This window comes from Trachypithecus francoisi, unplaced genomic scaffold (assembly GCF_009764315.1).
Source record: "Trachypithecus francoisi isolate TF-2019V2 unplaced genomic scaffold, Tfra_2.0 Lachesis_group12, whole genome shotgun sequence".
NCBI lineage: Eukaryota > Metazoa > Chordata > Mammalia > Primates > Cercopithecidae > Trachypithecus > Trachypithecus francoisi.
Genome location: NW_022681457.1, coordinates 84,990,421 through 85,010,392, shown reverse-complemented (window position 1 = coordinate 85,010,392; position 19,972 = coordinate 84,990,421). Strand labels below are relative to the sequence as shown.

The following is a 19,972-nucleotide window of genomic DNA, read 5'->3' as shown; positions in this document are numbered from 1 at the left end:
GAATTTTATGAGACAGTGTAGATCAAAGGCTCACAAATGTTTACTGTTATTAATGGGATCAGCTAATAGATCTGATTTTTCCTACCCTCTCTCTCCAGGAAGGAGGGAAGGAGGTTAATGTCTTGAGTTTTCCACAGTCATAAATATTCAGTGCAAATAAATTACAAGTTCCTAAGGCCCTCAGCACACCTAATATTTCTTAGTCACCTACTATGGGCCAGGCACTAGGAGAGGGGCCAGGGGACAGAGAGGCCCTTGTGGAAATTAATTTATGCATTGCTCCTCAGAAAGCATTAACCTTCTCCAGGCCTGCAGGTTGGAGTCCAGTCACCTACTGAATGCCAATCTACTCAGCTTGGAAAGAAATCCCAACCCTTCTTCCCACCTCCCGATGAGGTGCCTCAGCCTCACCCCAGACAAGTTAAATTATAATCTCTGGGGCCTGGGTACCGATAGTTTTATTTTTTTATTGTTATTATATTTATTTATTATTATTTTTGAGACAGAGTCTCGCTCTGTTGCCCAGGCTGTAGTGCAGTGGTGTGATCTTGGCTCACTGAAACCTCCGCCTCCTGGGTTCAAGTGAGTCTTCTGCCTCGGCCTCCTGCGTAGCTGGGACTACAGGTGCACACCACCATACCCAGCTACTTTTTGTATTTTTAGTAGAGACAGGGTTTCACCATATTGGCCAGGCTGGTCTCAAACTCCTGACCTAGTGATACGCCCACCTCGGCCTCCCAAAGTGTTGGGATTACAGGCATGAGCCACGGCGCTTGGCCACCAATATTTTTAAATAGCATCTAAGTGTTTCCCATGAATAGGTGAAGTTCAGTCTGAACACTGCTCCTCCTCAGTCACCCCACATCACTCCAAGTGCAAGTTTCCTTCCTTCCTTCCTTCCTTCCTTCCTTTTTTTTTTTTTCCTGAGATGGAATCTCACCTGTTGCCCAGGCTGGAGTGCAGTGGTGCAATTTCGTCTCACTGCAACCTCTGCCTCCTGGGTTCAAGCAATTCTCCTGCCTCAGCCTTCCAAGTAGCCGGGATTACAGGAGTGCACAACCATGCCCAGCTAATTTTGTATTTTTAGTACAGATGGAGTTTCACTATGTTGGCCAGGCTGGTCTCGAACTCCTGACCTCAGATAATACACCCGCTTCAGCCTCCCAAAGTGTTGGGATTACAGGTGCGAGCCACTGCACCCGACCAAGTTTCTTAAACAAGATCCCACCTTGGCATTCACTTGGTAAAATCTTCCAGGGCTGTCACTGCCTAGAGGCTGAAGCCCAGACTCTGCATGACGCTCCTGGCCTTTCACAGTTTGGATCCAGCCTCCTCTCATTAATGACACTAATGGCCAAGATTGGTGGAGCGGTTCATACGACCCAGGCACTCTATTGAGAGCTTTACATGTGTTATGTCATTCAATTACCACCTAACCTTAGGAGACGATGTCTTAGTTCAGTTTCCTCATCTGTAAAATGGGACATTTCAAGAAAAGCATTGGCTACAGGGTCTGGTACACAGTTATCACTCAACCAATAGTAACCATTACTGCATCTTCTCTGCTTTATTGATGAGAAAGTTGAGGGTAAGGGAGGTTCAGTAACTTGCCCAAGACTACATACGACTCATTAATAAAGAAGTCTGGCTTCAGTGCCCAGGCTAGCCCACCTCTCACCCTGTCACTGAGGGCCCATGCTCAACTCAGAGCCAACATCTACGGCTTTCCTTGATGAGGTCTCCAGGTCTTTGCACATAGAATAGTTCCCTTCCTCCTCCTCCTGGAAAGCTTCCTCCCAGAGCCACCTACCCCCTTGACACCCTGGGCAGGGCCCCATACCCCAACTCTGTTCCCTTCAGCCTTCCCAACAAACCTCCATACTCTCATCTCACCAAACTATCATCTTGATGGAGGTTGTGCCCCCCACTCAAAGTGACTGTGTCCTTCCCAGCTCTGGCTCCACTGTGCCTGGCTGGCACGGAGCAGACCTAGGTGTTTGCTGGATTTGTTGCAAGCTGAATCCATCAGACAGACAAGCCAAGGGTGGAGAGCAATGCCTGCTGGCAGGGCAGCCTGACTGCTCCCAGCTGTCAGTGTGCACTTGGAGCGGACACTCGCACTTGCCTTTGGCCAGGGTCTCCTGGCCATTTGCCAGAACTTCCAGTCCCTTGGCCCTGGCTCTCACTCTGCTCTGCAGCCTCCCCGCAAAGTCGGCCAGCAGGGGGTTCACCCCTAGACAGGCCCGGACCATCCACAGCATGAGTCCAGAAGATTTCTCACCTTCTCAGTTCACTTCTTCAACAAGTATTTATTGAATGCCAGCTATGGGCCAGGCCCTGTGCTCAATGATAGGTACAGAGTGGAGAGTGAACTAGGCATGGCACCTGGCCTCATGAGCTTACATTCGAGTGGGAGGGACAGTCAACCAACAAGTAAATTACACAAATGGATATGCAGTGGCAAATTCCCCATGAAGGGAAAGAACAAAGGCCTTGTGATAGATGAACTCCTCAAGTGCAGTAGTCAAGGAAGGCCTCTTGGAGGAGGCAACTTTGAAGCTAAGGCCTGAGGGTCTGAAGAACTCAGCCATGCACTGGGTAGGGGAACAGCATTCTTGGCAAAGGGAACAGCATATGCAAAGTGCTGGAGGTGGGAACGAGGCTGGAATGTCGAGGAAATGGAGGAAGGCCAGGTGGCAGAAGCTCAGGGAGCAAGTCTGGGACTGGCAAGAAATGAGGCTGGAAGTGAGGTTGGGACCAAAACAGGAAGACCTTTAGAATAACAGGGTAACAGAGTGAGGTTTTCAAACCAGAGATGCTATGATATGACCTGCAGCTCTCAAGTTCTCTCTGATGCTACTGAGAACTGATTGACAAAGCAAAAGGGAAGACCTTTTTGATCTGGGGGAGTTGATGTGGCCTGGCTAGGCTGGCTGTGGGTGTAGACAGAAGTGGACGGAATCCAGAGATAGTTTAGAGGTAGAATCTACTGGAAGTTTCCAGAAGCACTAAAAAAATCTTTATTGGATGTTTGCAACAACCGCTGCAATGGGGTAGGAGTTGCAGACCCCAGGAAGGCTTGGGAATAGAAACAGAAGATGCAAGTCCTTGACCACGGAATCAGATCACACAGTCACCTTTCCTTCCACAATATCACGGGGACAATGAAAGCAAGTTCAGCCAAGATGCTGAAAGCGCTGGGTCATTCCCACCTCATTTCAGTGGCGTCACAGATTCTCTGGAGTTGCATACTTGCAACGTGGAAATGTGTTTCCCACGGCCCCACTAGGGATGCTCAGGCTAGGAAGTTGCCAAACTGCAAGACAACGTCACTAACCTGGTATCCCAGGAGCAGCAGGAGAGGAGGAGGAGGAGGAGGAGGAAGAGGAGGAGGAGTTGTCCTTGTTCCAGTCCTGAGTGGGCCCCTTCATGATAAAGGGGAAGCTGGCCTTTGCCTTCTGTTACCTCCTCTGTCTCTGTCCCCACTCCTGGGAGCATGTGAGTCCTGTCTTCCTTCTACCTCAGTCTCCCCTCTGCCTCCCTTAGGAGCACTCCCTGCCAATGACCCACTCTCTAAAATGATCCCCCCTCTCCTTGCTACTGCACATCTCAGATGGGTCCAGGAGGACAGCAGTCTGATGGAACTAGCTCACAGTAAAAATGAAAGAGGTGCTTTCCTCTTTATCTCTCCTTGAGGAGTTTGTCTTTTCAAAATAGCTTTCTGGGACACTCAAATGATCTCTCCCTCTTATCCACCTCTTTGAAAGGGCTCTTTTCCCCAGGGCTTCTGCAACTCACTTTTCAGTCCATGGAGTCTCCTCAGTGCAGCCTCTGGGGAGGGTGGTTCCATCAAAGGGAGGAGGTGGGAGAATCTTCCCAGGGGTGACAACTGAAGTATCTAACCAGTGTGGAATGAGTACCAGTGAATTGCTGGCTCTGGGACTCCATAGCCTTGGATCTGCCAGGCAGTAACCAGATTGTAGGAGTCCTGGGGGAAGTGCCAGGCAGTCGGAGGGGGGGGCACTTGGAATCACTTGGGGGAGTAGATATTTACCAATGAGTACAAAAGGGTTTCTGCATTTTATCAACTGGTGTGGCAACACTGGTCCCACTGGATGTCAGTCTAGTCTCCACTCTTCTGCTGGGAACAATCGCTGGACCATATGTTTCCTCTATTAGAAAAAGTGGCCTGGGGTGGAGCTGGGGAATGAAATGGCCTCTGAGCAGAGCCAGCTCTGTGGAGTCCTGGTGAACAGGATCTCAGGCCCTCGACCCGTTGCATGACCTTGAAGGGCCGAGGTGCCTCGAATCATCCTTTCTTTTTTTTTTTTTTGAGACGGAGTCTCGCTCTATTGCCCGGGCTGGAGTGCAGTGGCTGGATCTCAGCTCACTACAAGCTCCGCCTCCCGGGTTTACGCCATTCTCCTGCCTGAGCCTCCCGAGTAGCTGGGACTACAGGCGCCCACCACCGCGCCCGGCTAGTTTTTTGTATTTTTTTAGTAGAGACGGGGTTTCACCGTGTTAGCCAGGATGGTCTCGATCTCCTGACCTCGTGATCCGCCCGTCTCGGCCTCCCAAAGTGCTGGGATTACAGGCTTGAGCCACCGCGCCCGGCCGAATCATCCTTTCTCTTGCCCCTCCTGGCAGTTATTTTTGTCCAGGCTGACAGCCCGTGGCTGTTCCAGCAGTCTGGGCTCTGTGAGCCGGATGCAAACCAGGCAGCACAGACGTCTGGTGCTGAATCCCAAGAGGTTGCTCTCTGCACACCATCACATGGGGCCGCGGCCCCTCTGCACTGTGTGCACCCAATGGGGAGGGACCACACGCCTGGAGGATGGTGACTGTAAGACGTGGGGGGCTGGGCTCTCCATTGCTCAACCCTGGCTCCTGTCTGGGAGAGCTGTCCAAGGCCTGGTGTGAGGACACCCTGTCACAGAGTTTTGCTGCTGCCTAGAAACCTCCCAGCTGGGTTTATCAGGCCAGCTGTGTGCAGGGACCTGTTAGTCAGTGAGAGGGTGGGTGTCTGCTGCTGGGAGGAGGGTGGGAGCAGGCTCTGCTGGGCCCCCAGTCTCCAGGCCTTGGCTGTGGTGGAGAAAGGGTCTGTCCTGTGGTTCAGTGTGATGGTGTGGCCCAAGGACAGGTGGGCAGGGGCAGACAGGGTTCCCAGGAGACCTCTTTGTGGCCCCTGCTCAGTTACTATCTCCAGGAAGCGAGGCAGACACTATGTTCCAGCTTCTTGGCGTGGGAAGGCTGCAGCCAGTCAGTCATTGCTCCTGACTGGGGTCTGACCGCTCCAAGGAACAGCCTGCCTTGGGTCCTGGTGCCCTTCGGGTTAAAGCTTTTTCCCAGACCCAAGGTTCATGCCTGCTGCTGGTGTGCAGAGGGCAGGAGAGGGACCTGGGCGCAGCTCTGAGGGTCACTCCCAGGACTCATCTGTGCAGGTGAGGAATGGAACCAAGCCTCTGAGACCAGAACAGCTCCAGGAGAGCTGGGTGGATAAGCTGGGATAACAGCGAGGAGGAGAGATGGGCTGGAGGAGGAGGGGGCCTCTGATGGCTGGAGAATGTGCCTTCACATATGAGCCAGTCCAGGAAGCAAAGCAGAAAAGACAGTGCCCTTTTTCGGGCTCCTGGTAAAAGAACCTTCCTTATTCCTGGGGGCGGGGTGGTGAAGGGGCAGCTCAGAAAGCCCCGATTTCAGTGATTTCAGAGACCCAGGAGTGGTAGAGCATGGCTCCCCCTGGCCTCCCAGCTGGCCCTGGGGAGGATGAGTTGGGGGCGGGAACAGCTACGTAAGCAGCGGACCCTGTAGGACCAGGGGGTGTGGGGGAGGAAGATCGCAGGAGGGGAGTGACGTGGCTGTTTCTGGCAGCCCTGCTGCTGGGGGCTACAGGCACAGGGGTCGCTGGCCTCTCTAGGGGGCGGGCCCTCCGGGTGGAAGATGCCCCTCGACTGGGCAGCACATTCCTCCGGGCTGGCAGGATGATGCCTGTGGCTCTGCGAATGGGAGCGGTTCGGAGGGCTGGGATGGGGTAAGCAGGAGAGCAGGCGCTGGGCAGGACAGGGCCGGGCACTCTTCCCAGGATGGTGAGCTGGTTGCTCAGGGCTGGCAGCCCCGGGCAGCTATGGAAGAAAGACCAGGGCCAGGCAGCGAAGGCCAGGGGGCCAGTGTGTGTGGGCGAAGGCTCCATCTCGGCTGCGTAGCTGTTGAGGTGGGAAAGAAGGCGAATCCGAACGGGGTCTGCACGGCTGCTGGGCCCTTCAAGGACCCCCAGGTACCTGATGACCTCGGTGAGGCACTCTCGAAAACCAATGCTCCGGAAGTCAACTGCCAGGGCTCGGGCATCAAAGAATCCTGCAAAGGGAGGCGTGATGAAGGTCATGCCAGGTGTGGGGAGAAGCATGGGGCCTCGGTCGGTCTGTCTGTCTGAGTTCTGGACCTGCCTCCTCCACTCACTCCCTGGGCAGCCTTGGCCATGTCACCCTGACTCTCTGGGCCCGTCTCCCCATCTACAGAGTGAGAACAAAAATCCCTGCCTGGAGTGGAGGGTGGAGGGTTATAATGATCAAATGAATTCACTAAACTATGAAGCATTATAAAATGTAAAATATTGCTTGCATCACAATTCATGATTAATGCAAAGAAAAAACTCTGTGGCCAAGATAACTTCATTGAAGTAGATACTTGACAGATATGAAAGGTTGTGCACTTGAAGGTGTAGAACAACCCTGCCTGCTGAGAGGGGCAGATGCCCAGGAAGGGAGGTGGCAGCAGCAGCCATCAGAGTGAGAAGGCCCCTTGGAGAGAAGGCAGCATAGCGTAGCAGTGAAGTGTGAGGTCGTCAGAGGCCAGGAGCGCTGGGTTCAAATCCCGGGTCAGCTACTTAACTAGCTGCCTCATTGTGGACAAGTCTCTATCTCTCTGTGCCTCAATTTACTTAGCTGTAGAATGGGGATATAGCAGTGCCTACTGTATAGAGTTGTGAGGGTGAAATTAAAATAGTGCACAGAAAATGCTGAATAAATGAAAAGTTAGCTATCACTTATATTACTGGCTTGACCCTGTTGGCGTCTGAGTTTGTCCCTTGGCTCAAAAGGCAATCTGGAAAGCAAGACCCCACTGTGATCCTCAGCGGCTCGGCCAGGGACCCTCTCTTTGATGGATAACCATGTGAACTTCCTGCACAAGTATTCACATCCTCACTGCCTCTCCATACCTGTTCCTCTCTTGACCACCTTCTGGGCAAAGACAGACAGAACAACCCCAGCCAGCACTGGTCTCATGACGATGGCAGCAAATATCTGGTCCTTGGTTCACGGCCCCCACAGAGGAACAGCTCAGCTGGAGACTATGTTTGGAGTCAGGCCAACTTGTGGGCAAGAACCAACTCTGCTATACACTTAGCCATGTAAGTTCAAGCAAATCCCTTCACCTTTCTGTGTTTGCTGTTCTTTTTTTATTTTTATTTTTTATTTTTTTGAGACAGAGTCTTGCACTGTTGCCCAGGCTGGAGTTCAGTGGCACCATCTTGGCTCACTGCAAGCTCCGCCTCTTGGGTTCACGCCATTCTCCTGCCTCAGCCTCCTGAGTAGCTGGGACTACAGGCGCCCGCCACCATGCCTGCCTAATTTTTTGTATTTTTTAGTAGAGTCGGGGTTTCACCATGTTAGCCAGGATGGCCTCGATCTCCTAACCTAGTGATCTGCCCGCCTTGGCCTCCCAAAGTGCTGGGATTACAGGTGTGAGCCACCACGCCCAGCCTTTTTAAATTTTTTTCAAGATGGAGTCTCGCTCTGTCCCCCAGGCTGGAGTGCAGTGGCACGATCTTGGCTCACTGCAACCTCTGCCTCCCAGGTTCAAGAGATTCTCCTGCCTTAGCCTCCCAAGTAGCTGGGATTACAGGCGACCACCATCACAGTGGCTAATTTTTGTATTTTTAGCAGAGACAGGGTTTCACCATGTTGGCCAGGTTAGTCTCGAACTCCTGACCTCAGGTGATTGCCCACCTCGGCCTCCCAAAGTGTTGGGATTACAGGTGTGAGCCACTGTCTTTTCTAACTAACATTTGCTGAATTCTTACTAAGCATTTCATCAAGTTATTTAATTTAATCCTCATAAAACCCTCTCATTATTCCCATTGTAGAGATGAGGAAACTGAGGAAGGGAGAGGTTAAGTCATTTGTCTAAGGTCATAAAGCTAGTAACCAGTGGAGCCCGATTCAAATCTAAAGCCTATGCTGTGAACCACAGTTCTGTCTTCCCATTCATTCAGTCAGAAAATGGTGGTAACACTAACCCCCACCTTGCAGGTTCTTGTGAGAATCAAATGAAATAACACAAGTGAAAGCATCTGAAAACTGTCAAATGATGTCCACATACTAGTCACTACTTTTTTTTTTTTTTTTTTTTTTTGAGATGGAGTTTCGCTGTCGCCCAGGCTGGAGTGCAGTGGCTGGATCTCAGCTCACTGCAAGCTCCGCCTCCCAGGTTTACGCCATTCTCCTGCCTCAGCCTCCCAAGTAGCTGGGACTACAGGTGCCCGCCACCTCGCCCGGCTAGTTTTTTGTATTTTTTAGTAGAGACGGGGTTTCACCGTGTTAGCCAGGATGGTCTCGATCTCCTGACCTCGTGATCCACCCGTCTCGGCCTCCCAAAGTGCTGGGATTACAGGCTTGAGCCACCGTGCCCGGCCTAGTCACTACTTTTAACTGGATAACCATAAATGTAATCTGACTCTCCCCCATCGGTTCATTAGAGATGGAAGTCTCCACTCTTAGCAATGCATTTCTTTGGCAGAAGTTCCCAAATAGACCACCTGCACCAGGATAATTGGGTGGCTTGTTAAACTTGCAAACTCCTAAAGTTCAATCTAGACCTACTGCCTCAGAATCTCTGGGGGATGACTCCTGATTCTGCCTGCCCCAAGGTGACAATGATATACACTGAGGCTTCAAAAGCACCAGAATGGGCCACTTAAAATGCTACTGTCCTCTTCTGGAGTAGTAAGTTAGGTCTCTGGAACTTAGGTCTTTGTGGCCAAGGCCTGTGGAGCTTTCAAGGTTTCTAATGTTGAAATCACTAAATACGCAGAGAAACTTTGAGTAGACAGAATTTCTATTTTTCTGGAAGTGTTTTTTTTTTTTTTTTTTTTTTTTTGAGACGGAGTCTTGCTCCGTCGCCCAGGCTAGAGTGCAGTGGCGCGATCTCGGCTCACTGCAAGCTCCGCCTCCCGGGTTCACGCCATTCTCCTGCCTCAGTCTCCTGAGTAGCTGGGACTACAGGCGCCTGCCACCACGTCCGGCTAATTTTTTGTATTTGTAGTACAGACGGAGTTTCACCGTGTTAGTCAGGATGGTCTCGATCTCCTGACCTCGCGATCCGCCCGCCTCGGCCTCCCAAAGTGCTGGGATTACAAGCATGAGCCACTGTGCCCGGCCTGGAAGTGCCTTTAAAGTCACTGTTCCATTACTTTATTGTAACTATGAGCTTAAAATAACAAAATGAGTTAATTTGTGTCCTGCTACAATCCTGAGATTTGTGGTGAGCATGATATGTCACCCCAGCACTGCCAAGGACCCCACAACAGCCCAGAAGGCTAGACCAGTGGGTAGGATGCCACGCTCCTCCCTGGGCTCAGGGGGTCAGATTGGGATCCCAGTGAGAATTAGCTCATTCAGGCAAAATCCTTAATGAGGTCCTGGGTTGGGGAAGGGTGGGACCCATAGGAACAGTCTGTTACAGAAGAAAGCACCTCCCAGGTCTAAGACTGGAGGGAGCTGAATTGAGGAAAAGGTTGCGACAAATGGAGACCCTGAAAGTGGAGAGGGAGATGCTGAAAGGAGAGAGAGAAGCTTTGCAAATGTTTCCTCCATTGAGCGAGCTCCTCAGAGTGGGCAGCGTATGGACTTGCTCACCAATGTATCCCTAGGGCCCAGCCTCAAAATATTTGTTGTATGAATGACGCCTGAAAGAGAAGAGCATGGGTACCTGTCCCGCCAGTGGCATGGAGCATTTTCAAGTGATCCACCGTCATCTGTAAGACCTCGGCTTTCTCCAGCTTGGAAGAGCCCTGCGGGTACAGAAGACAGAAGGGTGGAGCCTCCAGCTGACCATGTCGCTGTGTGGTGTCATCAGCACTCAATGCCTTGATTTTCTCACCTTCCTCGCACTCCACTGCTGCCTGCAATTGGGCTTCTGCTTTGGCCAAATTCTCCAAATCTAGAACATTCTTTTCAGTTCTCCTCTCAGACCACCTGTACACTGTACGGCTGCCGATCGTCTTTCCTGAAACCACGCCTCCCTTGACTTGCACGACACCACTGTTTCTGGGCTCTCCTTTCACCATGCCTCTTGATCTGCCATCTCTTAGCACAGTAGCGTCCCTTCTGTGTTACTTTGCATTTTGCTGCTCCCTGCAGAGGGGCTTGTCACCTCCATGGCTTTAACCGCCATCCTCAGAATGCCTCTTAAACCAGCTCTTCCAGGAATCCAACTTCAGACTCCATGTGCCCAAGATCTAGCTCATCATCTTATCCCCAGACCACTTCTCTTCCTTTTTTACTCTCTTGGGAAATGCTTCCTAAGCCTTCCAGGTGAAGCCTGAAGATCAGACACTCTATGGGAGTCCCTTGAGGGCAGATACTAGGTCTAGTTCACGGCTGGTCCTGTGACGGTTTTAGTGAACATCTGTGGGATGACTGACTTGTTCTCACCAGCATAAGGGAAGGCAGAGGACCTGTGACCTATGCCTTGGTGCATAGGGTGAGAATCTCCTAGGCTGAGCCCACTGTCTGATTCCCCACTGTAGTTCCCCTGCCGTAACATGCTCGATGGCAGAGTGCTCACTCCCTGAGCAGCCTGTTCCACTTTCAGATCACTCTGGAAATGTCTGTAGTGCGGATGGATGGGGGCTTGAGAATCACATAGTCCTGTGCCCTGCTCTTTACTAGCTGTGTGATCTGGTATAAGTTACTTGACCTCTCTGTGCTTCAGTTTCCTTACCTGTGCCTTACCTGGGCATAATAATCCCTACCTTTCGGGATCATTCTGAGGAGTCAGTTCAATGGGATGATGGACATAAAGCCACCTGAGACACCTAAATATAAATTTCCATTCCTCTTACCCTGGCCAGTGACAGATATTGGTAAATGAACACAGCATCTCAGGCAGCTGTTACCAATCAACGAGAGATGCCACGAGAAACAAACCTGATCTGCCACCCACACAGTGTTTCCTCTAGCACAATCAGCAGTGTCACCTACCTGTTTCTCAAAGGCAGTGGGGACCAAGCGTCGCAATTCAGACAGGCTACTGTTAATGCGGTCTCGACGCCGTTTCTCTATGATCTAAACAATCATGACAAGAAGTTACTCACAGGTGCGTCATCAGTTTCCAAAGTGCCTTGATGGACATCAACTCATATTTACCCACACAGTGTTTTTGTGAGGGAGCTCAATCTAGTCTTACTTTATGGTGGAGAAAACCAAGGCCCAGAGAAGGACAGTGATTTGCTTAAGGCCACAGAGCAAGAAAGTGCAGAGCTGGGAGTATAACTCAGACCTCTTGTCTTGGTCTATAGGGGTGATATTCAAGATGTTTAACCGCTGGTACAGCAGGGCACAGCCAGTCAGAATGAGGACACCAGCCACGGTGCGGGAGCAGGCCCTGGAGGCCCCCGCTGGGCCAAGAAGGAGACCCCGTCAGCTGTGAGGTCATGAGATGGTGAGGAAAGTCCCACACGTTGTTCTCTGTAGCTGCAGAGCCCTTCCACTCACACACCCTCATTCTTCCCTCACAATACTGGTAGCAGAACACTGGGAGCAGGACAGATTTGACCCCATTTTACAGATAAGGAAAACGAAGGCTGGAAGGAAGTGGTTTGCCTAAGGGCTTACAGTCAGTGTCAGGCTGCTCTCTGCCAGACCCCAAGTGTCTGGACTCCCAGCGCGGAAGCACAGCTGCATCCTGGGAGGAAAGTGGGGCTGAACACGACGGACAGATGACAACAGCAAGCGGGGATCCTTCTTCTGTCCCCTCCCCCACCCTGGCACACTGAGGAGGATGAAAATTCTGGACTCAGAGAGGAGACAGAAGATAGGATGGGGGGCAGGCTGGAACAACAATCATAATGGCCTATTGTGTGTCTGCTATTGTTACATTAATGCACTTAATCTGCAAAGCAGCCCTTTGAGGTGGACCCTGTCATTATTCCAGTTACACAAAGGAGCAAATCAGGCTCAGAGAGGTTAAGAGGCTTGCCGGGAATCACCCTGATAGCTAGTGACAGAGCAAGGATTTGAACCCAGGCAGTTAGCTTCACGGTGAAGTTTCTGCCCAGGGTTCTCCCCGCCAGACTGGAGGGGATTCATGGCAACGCTTTGTTGGGCAACTCAGAGGCTGAGACGGACACTCACCCCTCTGCGTTTCTTCCTGGCTTGCATCTGTGAAGGGCTGGGGGTGGACAGCGGCCTGGCCATCTGGCTGGAAAGGAAAAGAAAAGCTGATTTTTCAGGGCTAGGGGACCGTCTCCCTGGCCTGGGCCGACCTCGGGACAGGAGGAGCCGCAGGGCGGGCCTGGAAAGGAGGAGTTTGCTCTCCCCTTCTTCCCTGGGACTCATTTCAACCCAGGTCAAGTCCTCTCAAGCACTCTGGGCCTACTTTGGGCTCTTGGTCCTGACCTGCTCGGCCTCGCCCCTCGCCCCTCGCCCCTGGCCCCTCGCAGCGGCCGTCGGGGAACCGCATACCGCGGCGCGGTAGCTCCGGCTCCTGCAACCCGATCCCCGAGGGCGGGGCGGGCGAGGGCACTGGCCGGCGGCGGCGGCGGGGCTGGGCCTGGCGGGTTGGGTTTCAGAGGGAGCCGCTGGGAACGAGCGTGGAAAGAGCAGATGCCGCTGCTTCCCACGGGCCGGGCGCGCCGGCCGCCCGCCCTCCGCCCCGCCTGCAGCTGCTGCCTCCTCCCACGCGGTGCGGCCGGGGGCGAAGGGGAGGCGGCATCTGGGTCACAGGCCCTTCTCGGATGCTCTGGGACACTGCCCTGGCCTCCCAGAAGGCCCCGTCCCCGCAGCCTCGGCCACTCCTCCCACTTCGTGCCTTCCCTCTGCAGCCCCGGTTGAATGATGGATGTTTGCTCACGCCCCAGGAGCTCCCATTACAGAGAAGAGGCTCAACCCTGGGGGGAGCTTTTCCTGCCCAGACTCTGACCAAAATAATCTCCAGCCCAACTGCTAACCCTTCTTAAGGTTTTCTGCTTCAGAAGTTCTCTTAGAATGGTGAGGATTCGCTGGGTCCACTGAGGCATCATTGGTTTGGCCAACACTTCTAAGGCCTTATGCAGGCCTGGGTGGGTGGTGGTGCACTCAGCCAGACCCCAGCCCTCCCTCAGCTCAGCTCCAGTGGGCAGACACTGCACCAACAAACAACAAACAAGGTGACTCCCCTGCCATTTCGGAAGACATAACGCCACACATCTGAACAGGAACCTGCAAGCTGGACTTCACCCACACCTGCTCCTGCTGCCCCTGGGTTCCCCATCTCAGTGAAGGTACCCCAGTTCTGCAAAGTGGAAAGTTGATGCTGTCTTTGATTCCTCCTCCTCCTTGCCCCCACCTCATCAAAACCTGCCCACACTATGTCTAAAATACATCTCATGTCTGTCCTCTTCCTCTCCGCCACTTCTCTCAATGCTACGCCTCTATCATCTTTCATCTGGATGACTGCAGGAGCTTCTTGTTGGGTCCTTTTACAACCTCTTTGACTCTCTACAAACCTATCTCCACACTGCAGGCAGAGTGATCATTTAAATCTGATCATATCACTCACTTCAAACTCCTCCGTGGCTCCCCAATGTGTTTTTGTTTGTTTGGTTTGGTTTTTTTTGAGATTGTAGTCTCACTCTGTTGCCCAGGCTGGAGTGCACTGGCATGATCTCGGCTCACTGCAACCTCTGCCACCCAGTTCAAGTGATTCTCCTGCATCAGCCTCCAAAATAACTGGGATTACAGGCACCCACCACCATGTCTAGCTAATTTTTGCATTTTTAGTAGAGACGGGGTTTCACCATGTTGGCCAGGATGGTTTTGAACTCCTGACCTCAGGGGATCTGCCCACCTCGGGCTCCCACAGTGCTGGGATTATAGTCATGAGCCACCATGTCTGGCCCCAATGTTTTTTAAGATCAAGGCCACCATCTTTCAGGTGGTCCAACTGGCCCCTGTCAACCCCTCCAGACTCAACCCTCTTCCTTTGTATGCTCCAGCCTATGAATGCACTAACTCCTTCTGCAGTTGCACATACTGTCCCCTAGCCTAGGTCCACCATCTCTAGTCCACCATCACCCCAAGCCCCAGTCCCTTTGCCCCATAACTTCTACAATCCATCAGATCTCAACTCAGATGGCACCTCCCTGGGGAGCCTTTTCTAACATTCCTCCTCCCACTAGTATCCCCTGCTCAATACTCTCCTAGCACCCTGCTTTCACAGCATTTATGCCAGTTTGCTGTTTAATATTTATATGGTTATTTGATTGATGTCTATCTTTCCAACAAATCCGTAAGCTCCATGAAGCCATGAGCCATGTCTGTTACATTCACTATTGCAGCTTTGAATACAGCAGAATTCATGGTAGAGCTTTCTTCTCTCATCCATGTATTTGGCATCACTGGGGAACAGAGACTTAAGCACCATAAAATCTATGGCCTAGGACTTTGTGGAATGGGGGCATATATGACTTACCAGAAAGGTCCCAGCCCATGTGACTACCTTTTTGGCATTTGAATTTGGATCATTTTTATCAACTGCTCAGAGAAGGTTGCAGAAGAGACCAGATAGCATTTGTCAAATCCTACTGCTATGTCCCTGGCTTTGTCCAGACACATCTGGAAAAGGATATCTCCCACCCAAACATCTGGACAAGCAGACCTGGTAAGAAGTCTGTAATAGCTCCTAGGAGGGAGGGCCCAGCAAGCTAGGTCCAGGCTCAGATGGCCAGATCCTGAGATCTAGGGGCAGCTTGTTTACAAAGCCTCACTGGTTCACTGGGGACAAGCCCCAGGAGCCAAGACACACTAAGAAACACGACCTTTGTTCCCCCCAGCTTGATAAAGCGTCTCTTTGGGTATTGGGTTAGCCTTGCGCACGTCACTGCTTCTCAGCCTGATCCCTCCGCTGGGACCATCTGTTGGAGGCTGACGCGCCCATTTCAGGGCAAAGCAGTGCTGCCATCCCTTTTTCCAATCTCCCGGTCAGCTTCTCCCTGTTGTATTATTTCCCCCGTTCTCCTCTCCCCATATCTCAGAGGCAAACCTCACATTACAGTTTTCTTGGCAACATTATGTGTCTTTCCCTCCTTTAAGCCTTACAAAAGCCCATCTTACAGATGAGGATGCTGAGCTTCAGGAAGCTAAAGCAGCTTGCCTAGCCTACCCAGCTGCTAAGGAGCAAAGCCAGCAGGGAATCCGAATCTTCTGGCTCCACTTCAGCATTGTTTCCCTTCTAATTCCTACTTCCTGTCTGTCTGAATAGCCTTCCAGACCCCTTATTTTTAAAGTTCCCAAGAGCCCAGCCAGAGCTCCCTTCCAGCCCACGATCTGGCCGTGACAGTGGGAGGAGGTATGGGATTCTCTTGTCTGAGAATCTGAAAATGACACAGATTTTCATGGACCCAGAGAAGATACATTGACCATCAGGATCTGCTCCATAGGCCTCTAGTGGCTCCTGGCCAGAATTCTGGGGCAGTCTCTTATAGCAGGAAAGCTTTGCAGGTGGTCCTGACCACCCTCAGTGCTGAATTCCCCTGGGAACTCCCCCGTGGAACCCTTGCAGATGACCCTAATCATTTTGTGTCAGCCAAAGGCAGAATCACCATGTCCCAAATGAAGGGATCTCAGAGAAAGCTGAGTCCATTTGTAAAATGAGGAAACTCAGAGCGGAAGGGATCTTCCCCAGGCCACATAGCAAATTAGACGAAAATCCAGAACTACAGTCAAGTCTAGTGTCTGGTGACTTTTTTTTTTTTTTTTTTTGAGATTGAGTCTTACCCTGTCACCCAGGCTGGAGTGCAGTGGTGGGATCTCAGCTCACTGCAACCTCCGCCTTCCAGGTTCAAGTGATTCTCCTGTCTCAGCCTTCTGAGTAACTGGGACTACAGGCACATGCTGCCATGCCTGGCTAATTTTTTGTATTTTTAGTAGAGACAGGTTTCACCATGTTAGCCAGGATGGTCTCCATCTCCTGACCTCGTGATCCGCCCATCTCGGCCTCCCAAAGTGCTGGGACTACAGGCATGAGCCATTGCACCCAGCCTTTCGTGGCTTTTAATCTGGGGCTTTCGCCAGTGCACCCCATATATTCATCATACCGTCATGTAGATCTTGGAGCCAGTACTTTTTGTTCTATACTGCACTTCCACATCTATTTGTCTAATTTATTGCATAATAGCCCTGTGAGTGAAGTATTATTTGGGCCATTTCACACTTAGGAAAAATAATCATTTTACAGGTGGAGTGACAGACACCGGAGTTAAGAATCACTCCAGTAAGTCCAGTCTTCAGACTTCTGGTCTTTTCATTAGACCATGCTGTCTCATAAATATGTCGCCCCCTCAACTGAATGGTGACCGCTTTGACAGCAACATTTACTGGAAGTTACTTTGTATCAAAGTAGGGAGTTATGTAACTTTATGTACATTACTTCATCAAACCTTATCCTGTGAGGCAGGAATGCTAATGCATTCCCATTTTGAAAGGGAGAAAACTGAGGTTCAGAAAGGTGTAAAAGTCACTGGCCAAAGTTAATGGTGGTAAGATTCAAACTCAGGTCTATCTGACTCCAAGGCCACCACCTTATATTGTTCGGGAAGAGGACCCTGATCCAGGGTCTGACATGTGGCAGGTGCTCATTAGATATTTGCAAAGGGAGAGGAGAGGCTGTCCTCTCAGTTTGGACTCATCCTGTGTCAGGGGGCCAGGTTCAGATGAGAGCTCTGTGGGTAAGTTTCACAGATGTGGCAGGACTGCCACCAGGCAGATGCCCACAGTGACGGTGGAACACACTCTGCTTTTTACTCTCATGTTTCTGAGTGTGGGGGATTTGCGCCCTGCCCCTGACCCCGAAAGGCTGGCTGTCTTCGTCCTGCAGCCCTTGTCAGTGTTTATCTGCTTTCTGTGTACATGAAGCTCTTCTTCCCTGAGAGTTCCCTGAGGGCAGAGGCTGAGCAGGATACATCTGGCCCCCCTATGCCCAGCCCGGGGTCTGGGCCACAGCAGGCATCGTTCAGCGCTCCCTGAATTGAAGCATTGATGTCTGCTGGGGGGGAGGGCCCTTTGGTGAGTGCTACAAAGAGGCATCTATAAGTCAGCCTCTACCAGATGTCCAACTGCTTTCTCTCCTCAGAGGGGTCTGCTCCTCTAAGGACAGTGTCTAAAAATGGGCTCTGTACACATAGGAAATGCTATATGTATAGGAAAAAACTGCCACTGATCCTTTATGCCTCATGTGAGCAGTTGCCCAGATGCCACCATCTTCAAGAAACCCTCCTTGCCATCTTTGGTTGAGAGTGACCTCTCCTTGCTTAAGTGCCCTCACAGCCCATAGTCTGTCTCCTTTCCATCCTGTCCATGGTGTTTTTATGACCTGGCAGGTCACTGACTGGGCTGCAAACTCGTGGAGGACAGAAGCCAGCTCTGATCAGCCTAGTTCTCTGGCATCAATTTTGTGCCTCTGATCTATGAAGACCCAATGCCATTGAATTTGAGACCCCGCTCCAACACTACCACATGGTGCTGTGCCCTTTCCTGGCCCTTAACAGGCACAGGCTAAGATAACTGCTTCTCTAAATAGCAGTTTCTGCTAAACAATTAAAAAAGGCTAATATGTTGCATAGTGTATTGTATTATACACCCTAAAAACAAACGTACAGGATGCAAGAGGAATATCTATTATGGCATTTTCCTGGGATTTGTGACTGAGGCAGGATCCCTGGATCTCAGAAAACTGGAGAGCACTAAAATTATAAAATGTCCTCAAAAATATCCCTAAGAATTCCTAAGAATTAACTGGGCCCGACACACTGGCTTATGTCTGTAATCCCAACACTTTGGGAGGCCAAGGCAGGAGGATCACTTAAGCCCAGGAGATCAAGGTTGCCATGAGCTATGATCATGCCACTGCACTCCAGCATGGGCAACAGAGTGAGATTGTGTCAAAAAAAAAAAAAAAAAAAAGAGAGAGAGAGAGAGGAAGGAAGGAAGGAAGGAAGGAAGGAAGGAAGGAAGGATTAACTGAATTCCCCTCCAATTCTGTTCTAGAGAGTCAAGTCTGGATGAGCCAAGGGAGATGAAGTATCCCTTTCTTTTCCACTGCTGTCTTTGTTTTACTGATGGGGAAACAGACTCAGGACAGACTCTGTCAGGGAAACCAATGGCCTAAGACCACGTAGTGAGTTGGTGGCAGATTTGGGGCTGAGACCCAGGTCTTCAGACTCCCAATCAGCCCTGCAGCTCTTTCAGGGTGCTGGGAATCACATGGTGTGTGCCTAAGCATGTGCTGTGCTAAGCGCTTGCCATACTTTACCTCATTTGGTTTTCCCAATACTTCTATGAATTTGGTTCTATTATTCATGCTCATTTAACACATAAGTAAACTGAAGCTTAGACAGTTCACAGAACTGCGAGGTAGCAGAACTATACAAGTGCAATTTGTTCGACAGGTTTGAAGCAGGTCAGACTGTCTACCAGGAGCTGAAAGACACTGGCAGCAGGGGGCACGATAGGAGGCACACTGGAAATGAAGTCTAGGCCCTTGCAAGTTGCTTATTATTTTCTTCAATACTAAGACCCTAAACCCAAAGTCCAGTTTGCTCAAAGGAGGACAAATTTTCTTCTTCCTGAAATAATTTGTGGACTACATGAAAACTACATCCAAACTAGGATAAAATTGGGAACGAATGGGGTTAGTCTGCATCGTCAGCAGATTCCGGACAGGGGCTAGGGTACCATCAGTCTATGAGAGTTTTCTAGAATCTCCAGGGAAAACTCCTTGCCAGTGGCCTCCCCTAGGCCACTTCAACCGGTAGATGATAACCCACTAGCCACCAGATCCCCCGAGCTGAACTCTACTTCCGTGCCAGCATCCCCAGCCCTGCACCACGGAGAGCGCGCAGGATCCAGGCACTCGTGCGTGTAAAGGCACAGTCCGCACACGCTCCACACGCCGACACCTGTGGCCCCGCGCTCACCCGCCTCCGCCCAGGCGGTGCTGGAGGGCTGGCCCGCCTGCTCGGCGAGCCCGTCGGGCCGACCCCCACGCCGCCCGTCCTCCGCGTGCTCAGTTCCCGCATCCCGGCCCTTACCTCAGCTCGCCCTCTTGGCCCACGTCAATGGGTCCATCGGACTCGCCGTCGGAGCCGCTCGGCTCCTTGGGTCGCTTCATGGCGAACGCAGGCTGCCGGGTCTCAGCCCCGCGGCTAGGGCTCCCAGTCGGGAAGTCGGGCCCCGCCCCGGCCCCGCCCCGGCCCCGCCTCAGGGGCACCGCCGCCGCCCTTTCCCAGGGCCCTTTCCTGCGCCGCAGCCCCGGGCGCCCAGGCGCCCCTTCGCCCCCGCGGCGACGCGCCGCCGAGCCGTGGGAAGGCCCTGGGCGGTCGCCGCCTTCACCGACGGCTGGGAGGTCCGGCTGTGCTCCGATGTCTCGGCTGCCGCGCGCTGGGTGGCCTTAGGCAGGTGCCCTGGGAGGCCCCGCGGGGAAGCCAGGAGTCCCCGTCTGTCCCGGGGTCACCTGGGCGCTGCTGGCCCGTAGAGGCGCCGCTTCGATGCCTGGGATTCCGCAAGGGTCAACCCCGCGCGCTCCTGCCTCCTGGTGTTCTGGAGGCAGCAGACACATCAAGTTTGTCGAGGTTAGTGGGGGTGGTTGGGGCCTGATCCTCAACAAGAATTCCCCAGCAGCTCCTCCATAGGGGCCCGAAGCAAGTGGAATAGTGTGG

General features: G+C 52.0%; 1 protein-coding gene across 3 annotated transcripts; it reads right to left on the bottom strand.

The window, feature by feature from the left end:
• Positions 1-5,014: 5,014 nt before the first annotated feature.
• HEYL (hes related family bHLH transcription factor with YRPW motif like) lies at positions 5,015-19,478 on the bottom strand. Of its 3 annotated transcripts, none has more exons than XM_033227006.1 (5): positions 19,346-19,478; positions 12,414-12,480; positions 11,262-11,345; positions 9,988-10,069; positions 5,015-6,354 (listed from the first exon to the last, which is right to left on the bottom strand). In XM_033227006.1, exons 1-5 carry the CDS (start codon positions 19,423-19,425, stop codon positions 5,681-5,683), a joined length of 987 nt encoding a protein of 328 aa, XP_033082897.1. In that variant the 5' UTR covers positions 19,426-19,478; the 3' UTR covers positions 5,015-5,680. The 3 variants fall into 3 exon arrangements, with proteins under 3 accessions (XP_033082897.1, XP_033082899.1, XP_033082898.1); XM_033227008.1 differs by having other exon boundaries at positions 12,414-12,476; positions 19,346-19,442; XM_033227007.1 differs by lacking the exon at positions 19,346-19,478 and adding an exon at positions 12,678-13,065.
• Positions 19,479-19,972: the final 494 nt, after the last annotated feature.